We start from the raw sequence: 18,872 nt of genomic DNA on the forward strand, positions 1-18,872 counted from the left end.
TTTCTGCTGGAGGTCCTTCTCCTTTCAGTGAAATTATTGCAATTAAAAGCTCAATATTATAAAATACTCCATAAGTCCTAAGTCTTTTACCTGTATCATTCACCTGTGGGAGCAATTAAAACAGGAACCATTTAGTTTAAATGGAAGGCACAGACAGATATGTTGTAAATAATTCATTTATTAAAAGAGCCACTTAAAAAGTGCATACTTAAAAAGTTAGGCCGATGAGCTTTGAGTACCATGATCAATATAAAGTAGGCTGTACAGTATAAAAAAGCAGAACCACCCACCAGACAGTGAAAGTGAAACAAAGGGCTCATCTGGAGCGGATAAGGACTTCATTTGAACTGTGGCACTTAATCTCAAAGTTATCAAGTTCACGAATTTGTAACAAATCAACAGGTATATCATATATTAATCTTTTTATATGCTTTGGTGGCCATTCAAACAAAACATGTTAAATCTATCTCTATTTATATAAATATATATCTTTAAATTGTTTTTGATGTATTCCTGATAAATTTACTTAAAATTCAAATGTTTTATTTTTTGTTCACATCGGAGATTAACTAGTCCCTTTGAAACAGTTACCATAATTTGATTTAATTTTGATGCGTCTGTCGCCATTTCTATGGAGGCTAAAAGACAAAAATGACATTTTAGCCAAATATATGTGCTCATCTAGTACGAACAGGCAGGTGATTAGACACACATTGGCAGAATCCACAGGAACTTTCATTACCACCATATAAAAAAAAAATTACAGCAGTATAAAGATGAGTGGACTGTACTTTACAGATACAGAACATTGTGCATTAAGAACAATTAATATGGTATATCTAAAATGTGGAGTTGTGTGTCAAATGTCAGTATATATAGAAATGAAGAATATGTTTATACACTGTACAGAGGTACATTGACACGCGCGCACATACTGTACATGAAATGTAAGGCAGTTCACAAAAAAGTTCATACAAACAGTATTATCACACTCACAATAGTACCCATTTTCAAGCATGAAAAAACGCATCACAAGTCCCAAAAATAACTACAAGATTTTTAAATCATGTATTACAGTGCATTAAAGTTAGTTCAGTTATTCCCCATGTGTGTGAAATGCCACTTTTCTTTCAAGTTAAAGTGCTTTTAGTAATATTACGAAAGATATTTACCACAGTCAACGAGAAAAAGAACATTCATATCAGACACCGCAATGTTTTCGGGGTGCAGCACGTAAAAAGGTTGTTAGAAACTATTGGGTACATAAAATATGATACATTCCTTTAAAAATCCTTTTGTTAAAAAAATAATATGGTTCCAGTATTTTCGCCACCTGTTGCAGGTATTTTATTAATAATAAAAAAAAAAACAGTACTCTGATTCAGTGATTAACATGTCAGACCTTCAAGATCACTGCAAAAATCCTCTCGTCAGGTTATTTTGCCTGTAACCGAGTTCTTATTTTTCTAAAATTGGACGGGAAGTATGATGAGAATATTTTAACGTGCTTCCATTAGAAACCAGGATTTTCTATTTTCTGAAATCAGGTTCACTTTTCGTATTGGTACCTGGTTCAAGAGAGAGACTAGGGCTGTCACAAGATAACGATAGTAAACACACAGCACTCTTTGGCCGTTCTTTTTGGAAGAGGAGACCAGCATAAGGTGTTTTGCCACACAAACTAAGACGAAGTGAGTATGGAAACAGATGTGTATCATTAAACATAATATCGATATTTCCTTTTTAAATGTCACGGTTATCGTCAGTACCAATATACTGTGACACACCTACATGAGTCACGCATTTAGCGAAAATTCTTCACACATGTTGATTTCTACTGGAAGCAGGTGGAGTTATTTCTGGCCCCACTGGGCTTAATTACGCATTCTGGAAATTACCTGACGGGTGAAGATTTTTTGCAGTGCTGAGTATCCTCCAGTTATTAAACCAAGTCCTTTCCAAAAAATACAAACGTATATAAGTATAGAACATGGATGACTTGATTTGGTGCTGTACATTTGTACATGTTGAGTCTGTAACTTGCTCTCTCCGAGGGTTGGTTGCAGGCACAGATATCCTCAGTGTGTCCTCTACAGACTCGTGGTTACAGTAGCACCTTGGCTGTGTGTGTGTCTGTGTGTGTGTTTGTGTGTGTGTGTGTGTGTGTGTGTGTGTGGTTAAGGGGGCCAAGGTGTTCAACTTTCCACAGTACATATATGCGTATTGTGAGTGTTTCATGTACAAGTGAGGGAGATTATGAGAGTGACTGTTGAGCAGCTTGTTCTTTTTTTTTTGTTTGTTTTCTTCACGCTTTACCGTATCTCAGTTTCACATCAACTTTCCATAACCACTTCCTGTCTCTCTGTCTTCCCTCACACGTTACTAATACGCACACTCAGCGGGCTGCTATCTCTCATGCGTCCCCTTTCTTGCCCCTTCTCCTCCCCCCTGTAGGTCTCTTCCAGTCGCATCTTCTCTGGGTCCTTCCCGTCCTCCTTGCCACCCTTGCAACGCGATGCCTGCGACGGCGGGCTCGGTGGCAGGGACTGCTTGAAGAGGGGCGGGGTTTTGGTTTTGGCCACCTTGTCAAAGAAGGCGAAATCGGCCACATATTTTCCCGAGGGCGACAGGGAGACGACGGGGGGAAACTCGTAGCCCCAGAGGATCTCGTCTGGAAGGTAGGATGTCCGGACCTGGCAGGTGGCAGAGGTCGGCTCAACCGTGGCGCTCATGATCACCAGCAGCTCAAAGTCGGCCAGCTCCGGGTCGGTCCAGCCACCACCTGGAGGACAGAGGAGACTTGAGGTTAAACAGCAAACCAAGAAAACAACAACCTGAAAGTAGGGGAAAGTAGCCTTTCTTTTGGCCACTTGGGGGCAGCATAATAAACTGAAAACACAACATACTGAATTATCAACTAATAAAGAAATCAGTGCTATGTATGAGCTTATTTAAGCTTCTAGCCAACATATAACAACACCCACATTCACTTTGAGTCATTTGATTGCAGCCTGACACGTTTAAGCCCCACATTGACTCTACTGAAGGATGAATCTGGCTATTTGGCTACAATATTCTCCACTGTGTTTACCAGCTAGATGCTGTATTTGCTGATTGATGATGGAAAGATAAGAGTACAGTAGGTTTTTAGAGCGTTTCCGTTGAAACAGCTGACTGGTACAGTTGGAAAAAAACAGTTGAAGAGACCACAGTTGGGCAGAAAACCACAACAGAGAGCTAAAATAAGCTAAAATGCATCACAGAGCTGAGTGGAACCAATCACACATCACTAGAAAAACACACTGCCAGCAAAACCATTGTTGTCCGATGGTACAGTGCCCCTGGCAGACGCTCCTCTTCACTCCAGCCTAAGTTCACATTAATTACGCATGATGACTGAATGTCAAAAAGGTGCTTTTCCAAGCTAAAGCGAATGCACCTGTAGCGATGAGTCTCTGTGTGATCGGCACCTTAGTCATCTGATGTCATTGTCCACAAGCAGTTTGAATTGTTGTATTCAGCCTGCACTGTATTTTAGTGTTCCAGTCACAAAGGTTTTAAAAGAATGCATGTCAAGGTCACAGATTGACTCATCCAGTCAAACATGTGTGCAAGGCAAGATGCACGAAAAACGCGCACACACACACACACACACACACACACACACATACACATACAAACACACACATCCTGAAATTTCCAAAACATAAAAACTCGAAGATTCCAAGAACGCAGCTCTTACACAAAAAACACACACATACAAAACACACACTTAAGGGGCTCATTTGTGGAAAAAGCTGCAACATGTTGGAGTCATTCCAAATCATCCATGTAGTATATATATATATATATATATATGTTTAATGCAGAACATACTTCAATTCATTCATTAACACACAACCCCAACAACACAAAGGACACATGCACTGAAACAGGCACACACCTGCATCAACAGGCCTCACTCAGAATGCAGACTCTGTCATCTGTCTAAACAGTCCTTACCCCAACCCAGACCCAGTAACGCTCCCACCAGGGAAAAAAACACCACGTTTCGCAACCGCTTGTACACACTGCAACCAACTTGGTTGCGGGATTCTCGTTATTGGCCTGTAATGGGCGGTGCAAAGGCCTCATCTATGCTTATGAAGTAATCTAACAAAGGATGGCTCTCGGGGTGCCAATGTCCATCTACTGGTTGGTCGGTCATTCCTCCAATTTGGTCTAAAATATCTTAACAACTATTACATGGATTTAGATGAAATTTTGCACAGACTTTCAGGGTTCCCAAGCGATGACTTCTAATTCCTGCAGAACCACCACAAGCTTGAATTATCCGGGCAACTAATGGAAGGATTGTCATGAAGTTTCTAGGACATTCTCGGCTTACCTCAGGACTAATTGTGACATCTATGATGATCCACCTAATTTTTATGTAGCACCATCATCAGATCAAAATCTTAATTGTCAAGTACTGTGGTTTATAACCACATATGTTCAACACTGATGAAAAATAAACCTCTAACCGCTAAGTCTCCTGTTGTTTCAGGCTCTGCCATCACCTGTTCCTTTGAACCATTTATAAACCTGTTTCTCACCTCCCACCTTCCGCAACCAACAAGCACATTCTTTGTCATCAGTTTCGAGATCGCTCACTTCTATAGAAATTAAAACCTCTGAATGAGTCATCGCTGGTGTTTCTCACAGTGTCTACACCGAGTTTGTGTGCTACCGTGGTACATATATATCTGCATGGTTAAGAGGAATGTGCTGATATACCATCTCAGTGGTTTCAGCTCAGCTCCCTCTTCTATAGGCCACCTCCACAGTGTCCTGCCCTCTGGACTCATAGTCACGTACTGTCAATAAGATTCACACACTGTTGCACTAAAAAACCAGTCAATGTTCCTATCAAGGCTGTTCCCGACTGGAGGTCCCATTCATTCAGTACTTATGTTGAGGACATAAAGACAGCTTTGCAGGGAGCCGGAAAGCTCTATTCAAATACTCAGTAAGCACAGGAGTGTGCTCAGTCATGAGTATTATCATGTATGTCCAACTATTCAAAATGTCCTATCCAAGCAGTCAACCATCCATCCATGATCTAGATGTAATTATCCTGTACAGAATTACAAGGAGCTGTTTTATCCCAGATCATACCGGACTGCCAGACGCGTTTCCAGTCCGTCAGCAGGGCTAACACAGAGAAACAGGAAACTGTTCACACCAAATAACAACAACAGCAACAACACCAAATATGTTTTTTTAACTTTTTTTTTTTTTAAATGCTGTTGGCTTACCTTTTTTGCCAATACTAACATTAACAAGATCGATACCAAATCCACTATACGGAACGAATCATCCAAGACGATCATCAGTTTTTAGGTGATATAAATCATGTCTCTGGATGAAAATACCAGCACAATCTGATAATATTGGTGTTTCCCCTGAACCATCATAGTTAATGTTGCTTCAAAACCGTCACTGCACCTGATCAATAGTGTTTTTGTAGTGTCTTGGCTTTACGACCCAAGAAAAAGACCTGAAGAATTGCGAAAAGGGAGGAAGTGCCCTTTGTATCGTGTGGTTAAAGGTTCTTTGGAGCTTCTGCGCTGTGCTGGAGGCTGTCTCTGTTAGTGGAGTGGAGAGAGGCACTGAGACAAGGTGATGCTACAAAGCCAATCAAATATGTGTACTGGCTTAACCATTGTGACTCAAGTCAGAAACACGCACAGAGGTGGCGAGACTAATGGCCTACTGCCTATACGTGACCCATTCAGCCGTGAAAGCTTGCACCAGACGCGGATTTTGTCGCACCGTCGTAAATTAAAATGAAGGTCAGGGAGCAACATTAATTATGATGTTTCAGACACAACACCAGCACAATGACATCAGATAAACTGTGAATATTTGCTGACTTGCTCACACACTGACACAGATCTGCGGTCTCTTTCTAGCTCTGCGTGCGAGTGCTTTAAAGGTTCCGCTTCCTGGATTCATGACAGGAAAAAACCCAGATGAAGCAACAGCAGGAAGCCTGCAACAGAAACTGGCAACCATCACAGTTGGTACTTTACAGGCATTACTGCAGTACTATGCACTGCAGTGCTATGGGCGGTATTATGTGTAAGGAAAGGAAAGGAAAAGATAATAACAAATCAAAAAATCGTGTCACGTGAGACCATGGAAAGAAATGAAAAGAAGCCGTCTACTGTAGATGAGTATAAATAACACAGCGATCACACGTCCTTTGAGGCTTTCGGTGCTGAGAGCTCTGCGCTGCTGTAAGTGGATCTGCGCGGGCTTCGTGTCAGCACCCCGGACTGTACGGCATTGTGCTCTAATGAGGGGTGTCTCTGGCCGTCTCTCTCACACACATTCCAGCCAGAGAAACCCTCTCCTCCGGTGCCAAACCAGCCCAACTGTGCAGCACATGACCGTAAATACCAACACACCTACATGTACAAACACACAGTTATTCTGACAATGTGCGTACAGTTGTTCCCAAGCTGTGATTTCAAATCAAGACATTGGCTGTTTCGCGAGAGCCTCGAGCTACCTTTTGCCGCCCAGGCCCTGAGGGGGCTGTTCTCGTCAATGGTGTGGTAGAAAGTCAGGGGGATGATGAGGAAGGGGCTGTCGCTGGACGTGTCCACCTGGAAAGGCACATTGCGCTGGTCCAGCCGCACCGTCTCGCCCTCCTTCGTCAGGGACGTCTGAAGCAACTTCCCCGTCACCTGGGAGCCAAGATGGAGTCAGTAAATGCAGCCAAGAGTTTGCAGAAGGCATCCTGTAACCAAAAGGCCTCAGGTTTAATACCTGCAATGGCCGGTTTCTTCATTAAAGTCGACTGAGATTACTACCGACTGATGCTCAGTCACTGAATGCGTCCTTTACTATATTTCTCACCGTTTATATCACTACTGTTGAGCGAGCATTCAAAGAGCTTGAAAGGGTTTGATCAACAGGATGTGACTCATAACACAAAAACATTTTCCAGCAGACTACAGTGCTTGCTTATACTTGACAATACGGCATTTTTAAAAGTGCTTTTCGTTCTCATAAAAGCTCCCAGACAGGAATGAATGCACGCAGTACCTGGCATCCTAACAGCAGGCTTTTGCGCATGTTGGCCACCCGGATCATGAGGCAGGGCCGACCCTCGTGATTTGACACAACCGCGTGCTGACTGAACTTCACCGTCTCGCCTCTCTTCTTGGGACGAGCGACCTACAAGAGGAGGAGAACATGTCACAGTCGATATAATGATTGCTGTTGCTATACACCTCAAACACCTAAAACCACGTTCACAAATCACCTACAGCGGGGGTTCTCAAACGTATCACTCAAAGTTTTTTTAATTTAAGTTCAGGGGTCTGGAACAATTGTCAATAACAAAATACATTTTAATACAACTTTCATGTCTCAAGTCTTTAGTTATTAATTATTTAAAAATGTTGCATTAAAAAAATGTTAAAATGATAGGCTACTTGGGGACCTGTTCAAGAATATGGTTATCTGAGTTTGTTACATGTTTGAAAAGATTTTTTTCAATCTATGTAGAAATTAAAGGGATGTTACTATCTGATTATTTAAAGTGCTGTAGTGAAAGAATAAGAAGGATACAATAGATGTACATCTGTGTATTTCAATTGTAAAAAAAAAAGGAAACTTTCCCGTTTCCCATGACCCTAATGGTCATTTGAGTATAGATGTCTGAGTTTATGAGGTGCACTTGAATGCACCGTGACCTCCCTGTTGGTGTTGTAGATTTCAAAGCTTAAGCCGTGCACCTGAATGCACCACGAAGTCCCTCTGAGTATGTCAAACTCCAGCAGTAAAGGAGAGAAGCTTCAATAAAATTAAATCACAGCAAGACTCGACATAGTTCCCGCCTCTATCTGTAGAGTTTTAAAAGTTCCCCCCACTGGTACCTTAGCGAGGAAGGTTCCTGTGATGAAGATCTCCATCACCATGGTGATGACCAGCTGGAAGATGAGCAGGACAATGGCGGCAGGACACTCCTCGGTGATGCACCGGAAGCCGTAGCCAATTGTGGTCTGAGACTCGAGAGAGAAGAGGAAGGCTCCTGTCAGGGTCTTCACCTCCATTACACATGGGGTATGGTTGGAGGGGGGGTCGAACTCTGGAGAACGGAGGGGAAGAACAGCGGATCTTGGGTTCGGGGACGTAAACAAATTACCAAGGAACATTTTGTTCCCCCTCTCAATGTCCTGCCAGGTCTTTCTCATGCTCTTTCTGCGATGAGAATTAGTATTCCTGTGTGTCTTCATTGTGTACTCATTCACAATAAAAGTGCTTGTACTTCATGGGGTTCAAAAGCCAGCAGACATGTAAAGGCTTTTCTTTTTGTCATTGCATGATTTCAACTTGAGCCCTCAAAGATCTTTGCTAACTCAATTATAATCTGTTCTTAGCATAAAATACTTTTCTTCAGCTCATGGAGTACTCCAAGAGAAACAGCTTTTTTTCATGGCCTCCAGGCCTTCTTCTGCAACATCTGGTTTAAATAACAGTTATAAAGGTGTTTTATTACTCCATCTGAATTGTTTATGTATGTGGTTAAAACAACAATAAACACAACTTTTAAATGACTATATATATCTGTGGGATGGCTGATAAGGTTTATGATCTTTCTTTCTGTATTAGCTTTCCTCTGTTTGGTCAACAGTTGTCCTTGCTAAACACTTACATCAGCATGCTTATATGCTAATACTAAGTAATTTTACCATCATCATCTTACTTTACCATGTTACCATGCTAAAATTTGATAATCAGCACCAAAACATGAAATATTTCAGGCTATTTCGCTTATAAGTAAAGGGGATCGCCACGGTCATTGGGCGTCATCCACTGGGGACCATGAATGTCTGTTAGACTAAATTACTGCAACTCACTCTGCAAAGCCAAGTTGCTTCTTTGGCTAAAAAAAAACAATCAATAATAGTGCTGCTGCTGGGGCATTTCATGAGGATCTAATTCATTAACTTTCTTATTGTGATAACACAACATAGATGTTTGTGATAATTATGGAACCTCATTAATCAATTACCAAGTAAAGTAGACTATATACATTCAAGTTGTATGAGCCAAAAAGTTTAAGCAACTTAAAATTATTAGTCTACTTTTCTTGATTTCTTTAAGTAAAGTCATTTTGTCAGATTTTACAGTGCATCTCCTCCTTCTTACCCAGCAGGTCTCCATGCACCATTGCCACCAGGTACCAAAGCACACCAAACACGAACCAGGTCCCAGCGAAGGTGGCAGAGAACAGGAAGAACTTGTAGCGCCATTGCATGTCCAGGAACGTTGTCCAGAGGTCGCGGAGGTATAGCGCCCCTCGTCCGCTCACGTGCTCGATGCGTACGTTGCTCCGTCCATCTTTGGAGAGGACGCGGCGCCTCCGTCGCAGAGCATTGGGCCCTCCAGCTGCAGCTCCTCCTCCACCTGCACCAGCACCTCCAGTCCCCCCCGTGGAGCCCAGCAGGGGCTTGGTGATATCAGTCTGCGTCTGGGAGTGGCATACTTTCTGAGGGGAGGAGCCCTCAGAGGAGGGTGGAGTGGCTGAGGTCATGGCTGGTGCTACAGGGGGTTGGAGACAGAAAGAGGAGACAACAGGAGGTCAGGAGAAGAAGAAGACTGGGCTGTCTGGACAGTGGGATCAAGTGAACAGCAGGTGAGTCTGCATGAAAAGGTGCAGGATGTGTGAAAAACAGATAAAAGAGAGAACATTTTGTCACCGCATGAATGAGAAAAATGACAGAGTGGAACATTTGGGAGGAGAAGAAGAAGAAACAGAAGACGAAGAAGAAGAAGAAAGAGATTAGAGGCACATTTTTTCAACTGGACAGTGTTGTGGCTGTCCACGGTGGTCCGTTTAAGCCCCCTTTCCCCCTTTCACTGGAGGCAGCTGGCTTTGTCAAAATAAAAGCCTCCTTTCAGCATGAAGGCACAGCTGCTCTTTCACATTAAAAGCTTGAACGTGCAGGCACATTCACGTGTCGGTTGCACAAGGTGGCTACTGAATCGAGATGAGTTACTCCACATGAAGAAGATTAAGAAAACGGTGTCTTCAAATGTGAGTCAAGGACGCCGAGATACTCTACTGGACCACCCTCCTCTATTTTGCTGAAATCTGCTTTTATACTCTACCCTTCAATGCCCGTCTTTACATGAATAGAGAACTCACTTATGGCATTTGCACCAGATGTGACATGCAGATGTGCATTCTGTTAGATCTACCCTTTCACATGTTGTCAGCTGTAGGAAACTGTAGAGAAAGCCAGTGAGCACTCCAGTCCGCTGACTTCTGTGTGCTCTTGGTATCAAGCTGTTCGAACTAGGCCCCTTAGTTAATCTTAAGCTATCACGTAGAGTCATATGTGCACAAAGCAAGGGTAATAAAGAAATTAAATGTATTGTTTTAGTGTGGAAAAACATGAGCTGGCCTCAGCTCCATCCAATACATTTGGGATGAACTGCAACACAGATTGCAAGCAAGGCCTTATCACACAGCATCAGTGGTAAATCAGGTTTCTAAACCTTATAGAGGCCTTCCTTGAAGAGTGGAGGCTGTCAAAGCAGCACGCTGTAGAAAAATACTGGACTTTAACTCAGGATCTTGTGTGTAACTGTAAGGTAAGGCTGGCTTGCTTGAACCGTCTTATTTGTACCCCAACTATGATGTTTTCCTAAACTCAACCAAGTACATTTGCTGCCTAAACCCAACCAAACTGCGACACATATGGGGTTATTACATACACATGTGCTGGCCCAGCTTGACTCAGTTTGATTTGACCATCAGCGCTGCACCTTTTGACTTGCCTGGCCAAAAGTGCCAGTGGAACTCAAAATGTAAAATATATCTCAGCAAGTTTTATTTTGAAAGTCTAACTGGGCATTGCCTGATTATTTTTCGCTAACTTGAGCTCTGAACTTGCGAAAGTGATGCTAGAAGGGCATGTAGAGCACCACAGTTTGAAGTTTGAAGCTTTGGGCCACTGAACACAGCCACCATAGATGACAAGTTGGACATGAGAACATGTTGGCTGTGTTTTAGAAATTAATGTTATTGACGGAGCTGCAGCAATTTGTCAAGCATCTTTGGTTTTCGTGACTAAATAATTAACAAATTCATGAAAAAATGATCAGATTAGTCAATAATGACAACAATCAATAGTTACAGCCCTCTTATTAATCAGATATGTTATGGCTGACCTGAATGAAGTCATTCCCTCAAGCTAAGTGCTTCTTGTCATTTAACACGTGCCAAGTGAATGCGTGTCGGATGATAATGGGATGAGATGGATCAGTGTGTAAGTGTCGGGGGGTCTTAAAGGGTCAGCAGTATATTGACATAATGAGACGCCAGCCCACCCTCGGGTGCCATGGACACTTATTGTCACTGTTTGAGTCGTTCCCTGTCCACTCTGTAGAGTTTTACCCTCAACTTGGCTGCACTTTCTCTCTCTCCACATCCTTTTTCTTTCCTTCTCCCTCGATCTCACTCGCTGTTTACTAAATGGCTCTTTTGTCTCAAGCTGCCTCTGCTTTCCGGAGCGAACATAACAAAACTTAAAACACAACAACACAAACAAAAGCCCGAGAACCAAGACGATCTGATACGCTCTGTCCTTTCCTGTCCTTTCTGACCCTTCTCTCTCCCCTCTCTCCACGCTGGAGCTCACACTGAGTGAATGAATAGAGATCTGTGTTGATGTCTGTGCTCTGAATACTAAGATATGGAGGGGGAGAGAGGGGAGGGAGGCGGGGTCAAGAGGAGGCCCATGTGATTGGCCGTGTCCATCTCCAGCTGAACTCTGAACCCTGCGGAGCTCCTGCCTACACATACAGTAAACACACACTCGTGTATCGGACGTATGGACCTTTTGAACAGTTCGAACACGAAACAATACCATTTATTGTGCAAAGGAATGTTTGGTTTGCAAAGCAAGGAGCTTATACATGACATGTAGCCGCTAACCGATGCACGTATGTTGATTTATTCATTCACTTTTTACAGGTCAGGCTGTTGCTGGTCTATATTTTTCTTCTTATCAACAACTCCCCTGAAAAAACAATACATGAATCTATCTCCAATTACTTTCCAACTTACCAATCCTATCTGGTTCCAATTGAAGACTGTTTAGTATCAATTGATATTTTTGGCCACTTATGGGCAGCCCAACAAGATGTAAACACAATGATGACATATTATCTCCTTCCAAAGTTGTTGTAGCAAACCTGCTGCCTCTTTAGCTATCCAGCAGACACGTTAGCATCTTTTTATTCATGTTTCTGGCCACCCGAGTCCAATATTCATTTGCCTTTTACCTCCGTTTTAGTCTCCAACACCTATCCTCATCAGAAAAACAAACTCACCGAACACGACTGTGCATTCGTTTCTTGTGAGTTGGTGCCCTCTAATAACAAAGGAGGAGGTCCGGTGAAGTAGTGTAAAGACAATGTCTGCATAGGGAGGACGTCGGGATGGACGCTTAGCTAAAAAAAACACAGGACTGTCACTCGGGAGACCACTGTTCCTATCCTGTATTTTAAAAAAAGTCAGCAGTGACCAATTTTTATTTGCTTATGTAGTTGAGTTACATCACATACATACCTAGGTTACATAAGTGACATACTTATTTTAACCCAAACTCAAACACAATCTTTCCCTAAACCCAACCAAGTTTAAACAAAGTCATTTTAGTCTCACTACCCAGCAGCCATCTTGCAAACGCCCCCTTGCAGTTATTCTGAGCTAACAAGACATGAGGAGTCAGAACCTTACCTTCAATCATCATCAGGACATAAAGACCGCATGAATAGAATTACCAGTCAAATCTTAAAGAAAAAAACCCTTCAAAAGCTGAGTGACTTTGCCTTAAAATGAAATGTACACTCATCCCAAAAGTTATAAGTCTACTTTGAGCTATGACAGCATGAGCTCATCTTACCAGATCACTTCAACAAATGAGATTTGGATGTCTAATGTCTGAATAACCTCACTTTTCTTGGTAATCCTGTGCTTTTAACGTCAAGGATGAATCTCAACGGTGCAGTCATGTCAGGGCAACAACATGATTGTTCCCTCGTTTGGCCCCGTTTCCTGGTTCAGCGGTGATAAAGCGAACGGCTGGCTTTTGTGGGAAAGGGGCAGGATATGTGTCATACAAACGCTGTCTCTGGTGTTGCAGACTTTTCTATTTAAAACGGTTTAGGTGGCTTTTCCCCTCTCTTATAACATCTCACATTTTAGTTCCTAAACCTAACCTAACTGCGACCGTACGACGAAGGTCTGATAGGCCTCTCACTGTTACGCTGCAACGGTCTTGGCAATCAACCTAATCATCTGTTCAGGAGCGAGGACGTGTTGGAAATATCTGTCTCTCAAAATTTTGCACTCAGACACTAAATTAGTTTGTCTGCATTTGGTGCTGGACAGGTAGCGTAAAATGGGTTCATCAGCCGGGAAATGTGTTTGACGAAGGCGAACGACACATTGGTAGGTTGTAGAACCAAAGCGACTGAAAGACACTAATACACTTGTGTCGTATTCCGCATTGCCATTTAATCCACCATTTATGTAAAAATACTGATCAATGCAGATTGTAAAACAATTCAAAATAAGCGGGAAAAACAGCTGGGCATCGAATCACTCAATGAGAAAATACTTATTTGTTCAGATGCGGAAAAATACAAATTTGTCATACGCGTAGTATTTTGCTCAGACTCAGGAGGGGTGGTGCCGAAGTTTATCTTAACGAGGGAACACGTCATCCTGTGCAAAAACACAGAATATCACTGCTTTTATCTATTAACAGTATTGACAGTAAGCAGTCCTGTGTAATGTACACTGAAGTTCTATCAGAGCCAGAACGGTAGTGGTGCATCAGTCTCGCTGACAGTTACACTGATTTATTTCCCTCTCTTGTGAAATGACTTTTTCCACTCGTTCGACGACCACACTCGAGGTTAGGATCTCTTCCTCCCCGTCCGGCTCTCCATCCCGCTCCTTCCCTCTGTCCTGCGTGCACAAGAATCCTTTGTTTTCGAGGAGATGAAAGGGACAAAAGCCACCATTGAAAAATACGACTGGGTGAGCGAGTGAGTGAAAGAGCGGAGCAACTTAGACGGGGAGAGGAGAGCGGTACGGAGCGTCAGAGTGTGTGTTTGTATGCGTGGTGGGTGTGCGTTTGATCGTGTGTGAGTATGCAGTGCTTGACATTGTGCGGGGGGGGAGGGGGGCAGAAGAGAGAGAATAATTGGTTTCGGGTGACAAAAGGAGTGAAAGAGGAAGAGGTTGAGAAATGGGTGATGAAGGAGCGAGAGGAAGGGGTATGTGGAGCGAAGGTGGAGGAAATAGATCTGTGACAAAAGGCGGTCATTAGTATTCCAGAGGAGAGAGTAATCCCTTCCACATAGTGCCCCTGTCCAGTGTCCACGGCCATAAAGGAGCCCCAGCAGCCAGTACACTGCGCTGAAAAGACTCAATACAGCGCAACTTGAATGGCTGTGACCACTGTCCACACCACAGCAGCCCCGCACCGGACTGAAAGGACTGTCTAAACATCAACACAAGGCCGTGCCAAGGAGGTATCTGCTCAGCCAACACACGTCGCTAAAACCCCAAACTGACTGGAGCCAAACTAAGCACCGCACATCCACATACAAATGAGCTGCTGTTGTGTCAGCGTCTCTTTCTGCGTACAGTGAATGATTTCAGACAAATCCATTAAGAGAGCGCCTCTTCTTTAGCTTCCTTTTTAGTTTGATGCATTTCTGGGTTTGTCTTTTGACTAGCCCCACTATTGCATATATTAAAAAAAAAAGTCAAGGTTCTGATCGGATCAGACAGCCGACCGTATATTTCTGAAAGTTAGTAACACGTCCACATTTAAGAAACAAAGACTGACTATATTTTACAATCATGTTAAGGAGGAAAGTCATTGCTGCATTGATTACTTTAAAATGTAGTTAGGAGTTAAGGTGTCAGTATGCTTCAACAAGATGTTTGTTGAATGGTCAAACAGCATCTGATGGCAGAGGCTGCCATGCAAGGTGCCACCTGCTCATCAGGAGCAAGTTTGAGTTCAGTATCTTTCTCAATGATACTACGAAATGCAGGACGGGGATCCGGGGGATTCGAACCAGCAACCTTCCAATTATTAAACAACCCTGTCTACCTCCTGAATTACAGCCACCTCATTCCTGAAAACGTCAAACTTTGATGCACTACCAACCCCTCTAGGGTTGGCTTTGGATGCGGTCAAGTTATAAGTAATGGGCAACATCCAGCTAGACTTTCAAAATAAAGTTTGCTAACAAAAACTATGCATGTCATGACATATAGCCATTATATGAGTTTGGTTGGTAAGAATTGGTAAGGTTGTCAAACAGTGATGGGTTGGTGAGCGTTAGGCTGGAAAACTTGGTTAGGTTTAGAAAAAGAAACAGTTACGTAAGAGACGAAGCTCATTTTAAATCTTTAAGATAAGTTAAGTTATGTCATTTACGTACGTTAACTACTTGACCAACTCAATCAACCCAACCAACCCCTCAACTCAGACATTTCTGACTCTTTATACTACAGCACGAGAGGGGCACTTCAAGAAGTGATACTAAAGGGCATCTAACTTAGAAGCGTGGGGTCAAGAACAGACTAAAAAGCGGACCCAAAAAAAAAAAAGTTTGCTGTTTTCCCCATTTGCATGATTACCACACCTCTCCATGACAACAGGTTTCTTCCATTGCCTCTGAGTGGAGCTGTCTGGAAAGCTGTGATCACCTCTGCCTTCGGATGTGGTTGATGACACATAAAACAAAAAGGAGTTCTTATCAAGCATACTGACACCTTTAGATTCAAACATGCCACAACAACAAGTAGTCCCTAATGATGTGCATTAAGACCTTTAACATTTACCACATCCGCTGTTGGCATCCAGTGTTTTTTGACACCTAAACTAAACGTTAATCCCCACCAATAGTACGGTACATCTGAATCCTTGATTGAATGCAATCATTTGCACAAAAAAAAACTGACACAACTAGTTTGTAACAGGTTGCTTCCATCAAATTCAGAATAAGCATATATTTATAATAACGTCGATGAGGTTGAACAGTGGATAAATAGTCTCTTGTACTGTTTTCCAATTATGTATACGTCATGAAGAATTATCATTTCACGTGCTACGCAGCAATTTTAGAATCGGGGTTGTACTGCAACTTATATTGTATTTGTCTTGTTGTCACTACATTGTCCGCATTGCTATCATCATGTAGCCACTTGTTTAATTGAACAACGGGAAGTAAATGTGACCCGTAGTCTTGGTGATCAGACGTTCATTTCAATGCATCTGCTTCCAGCTGTCTGTCCAATCCTCCATCTAAATCTAACACTTCCCTAAACCACTCGCCTCCACTTCCTCGGCCCAGAATTAGTAGCTGAAGAGTTACGACATTGACCTAAATTAAACAATGGGGAGCAGCTGTTGGCCAGTATATGCTGTAATTCAGGACTGACTTTTTACCATCTTTATCCGAGTGTGTTGTGGCCAAGTGTCCGTCCCGCTAACCGTAAATCTGACTGCCTGCTGCTGTGGTGGTGCTGATGAGGACTGGTTTCCTCAACACCATCCCACCTGTTCTTTCCAGCATGCTGTATACAAGCCCTTGAATATCTTCCGCTACTTTGAGTAGTGTACTAAAACTTCTCTTCTTCTTGCACAGCTATTTGTTCCTCTGATTCGCATATAAATGTTCCTTGCTTGTAGTGAGTCAAAAAAAAATGTCCCAGTGGAACAAGTTAAAATGGTCTTAAAAGGTAGTGTCCTATATCTCACTTAAATGCTACTTTCTAGGTGATTGGGTTAAATTAAACGAGCACTCTGTAGTTTTGGGGAAGAGATTTTCATTTGCAGATTTTCTTTTTTCTCCTAAACAAACTAAAAAAACAAACTGAATATACAAACTGTTTGACTATGTTTATATGTGGCGGACCCTGCCACCTTTCCAGCTTCAAACGTTGCTCTGGACTTTGTTTTCCTCTGAGAACAGCTTGTTTTATTCACTTATATTTATATTATTACCTCATTAATATTGTTAATATTACAATTCTGAGTTTGAATTTCTTCTCCAAAACTACATAGTGTCCCTTTAAGTCTAATAAAGTTTTATTAACAAGTGATTGGAAAAATATACTTTGCAGTGTAGCTGTTAGACGCAGTATATTTATTGGTAACCAGGCAGGACAGGTGCGGGATGTTGAGATTTAAGTTGTCTTCGCGTATTTTTAAATGATCTCTAACTCGAAAACTTTATACCATCCAGTAGAGTTTTAGATCTTGAATGATTTTATGGATCTTTTTGCGACAAATGGAACGATACAGCCCGAGATAATTCAGTGTTGCAGTCAGATGCAGTGGGACAGATTTCAGATTTTCAACTTTCTCTGTTGTTACACACTTGTGCTCCTAACAAACATCCATCCGCACTGTAAACACAACACATGCAGCGGGACATAGCACCTGTTTGTTCCTCAAATTACAATCCTTATAAAAGACCGACTATATACCATGAGCACACGGCCAAAAACAAGTGTTTGTTGGGATGTTGGAAGGGGTATTGTAGGAAAGTAACAAAAAAGGAAGTTAAAAACACAAAAGTGCACTCAGACAGACAGATTTTGAGTGTTTTATGACATTGAAATTGGCCAAAGATGACCATAACACAGTTGTACAGTAAAAAAAAATGAGCAAAGTAACCACACCATCACATTGCAGGAACATAAGTCAAATAAGATGTCAGATTATTTTCACTTTTTAATCAAAAATCCTTTAAGTCTCGTGGTTTAAAAAATGTTTTTGAGTCGCTTACCTTTCTGGTGACTTATAACAGGAGTTCACTTTGAAGACGTCACGGTTCAATCAACCTCACTGTGCTGCAGACATGTGAAAAAGACAGAAAGTGACAAAAGAAGGCTGGAAAAAAAAAGGAGAGAGACGCTCAACGCGCACTTGCTGACAGCTCAACAACTTTGACATCACATTGCTTTTCTTTTGCGGGTCCCTCTACGTCGCTGGCATCTCATACTCTTTCTTTAAAAAAGGAAAAACAAACGTGAAAAGCCGTCAGGAGAGAGGCCCGGCTGAGGTCTGACCAGCGGTCAGCGGTCGGTGTCTCCCAGCACACTGGCACTGGCAGTACCGGTTCTGGCTCACTGTTACTGGGTCATTATGTAATCAGATGAGCACAGTTTGCTCTTCTTCTCGCATGTGCAGGGCTGTGAGGGAGTCCTGTGTGTGAATGTGTGCTCGGTCAGAGAGAAGTTAAAGAAGCCCGTGCTGTCCACTCCTCCAGGACCCCCCCCCCCCCTCCTTCTCCTGCACGCCTCTCTATATAAACCCAAAAGTATTCAGGCTGCCGCTGTTTCGCGACATTTTTAATTCATTAATTCAACTCTCCTCCCAGCTTCTCCTCCTACCCTCCCTCTGCGCGTCCCTCCCCGACTGTACGCTATAAATGGGCCCCTTTGTTGCGAGGCCTCCTCCGCTGTTTCGGCCTTTGTCAACTTTCGCATGTAAATGTTTGATGGTTATAAGATACAAGCCTGGAAGTTGTTGCACTTGCAGCGGAGGTATTTACAAATCAAAGACGGGGAGAGAGACAGGGCTCCTTTTCTTGTGCACTTGGCACCTTCGCGGTTTTTGCGTCGGCCGGGCGCGCGGGGAATGGATAATGTCGGTGCATCTCTGTGAGGCCGTGCCACGTCCGCCTGCAGGGGAGGGGGACGAGGACACATGGTCCCGCTGTGAATGGACAGCACGGGATGAATTAATTCACCGAAGTTAACAAAC

The 18,872-nt window shown here is 42.7% G+C and overlaps 1 protein-coding gene across 1 annotated transcript; it reads right to left on the bottom strand.

The window, feature by feature from the left end:
- Positions 1 to 158: 158 nt before the first annotated feature.
- Positions 159 to 18,457, bottom strand: kcnj10a (potassium inwardly rectifying channel subfamily J member 10a). Its single transcript, XM_030431404.1, has 6 exons — positions 17,893 to 18,457; positions 9,208 to 9,600; positions 7,932 to 8,143; positions 7,096 to 7,227; positions 6,557 to 6,734; positions 159 to 2,782 (listed from the first exon to the last, which is right to left on the bottom strand). The coding sequence occupies exons 2-6, from the start codon at positions 9,590 to 9,592 to the stop codon at positions 2,373 to 2,375; spliced, it is 1,317 nt and encodes a 438-aa protein (XP_030287264.1). The 5' UTR covers positions 9,593 to 9,600; positions 17,893 to 18,457; the 3' UTR covers positions 159 to 2,372.
- Between the last annotated feature and the right edge of the window lie 415 nt (positions 18,458 to 18,872).

Source organism: Sparus aurata, chromosome 10, assembly GCF_900880675.1.
Source record: "Sparus aurata chromosome 10, fSpaAur1.1, whole genome shotgun sequence".
Lineage (NCBI taxonomy): Eukaryota > Metazoa > Chordata > Actinopteri > Spariformes > Sparidae > Sparus > Sparus aurata.

Excerpts from the sequence above, each read along its gene's own strand:
- kcnj10a (XM_030431404.1), bottom strand. The coding sequence starts at position 9,592 with ATGACCTCAGCCACTCCACCCTCCTCTGAGGGCTCCTCCCCTCAGAAA. Across the intron at positions 7,228-7,931 it reads CAGGAACCTTCCTCGCTAAG|GTCGCTCGTCCCAAGAAGAG; the intron begins GTACCAGTGGGG and ends CTCCTCTTGTAG. Across the intron at positions 2,783-6,556 it reads CAGGGCCTGGGCGGCAAAAG|GTGGTGGCTGGACCGACCCG; the intron begins GTAGCTCGAGGC and ends TCTGTCCTCCAG.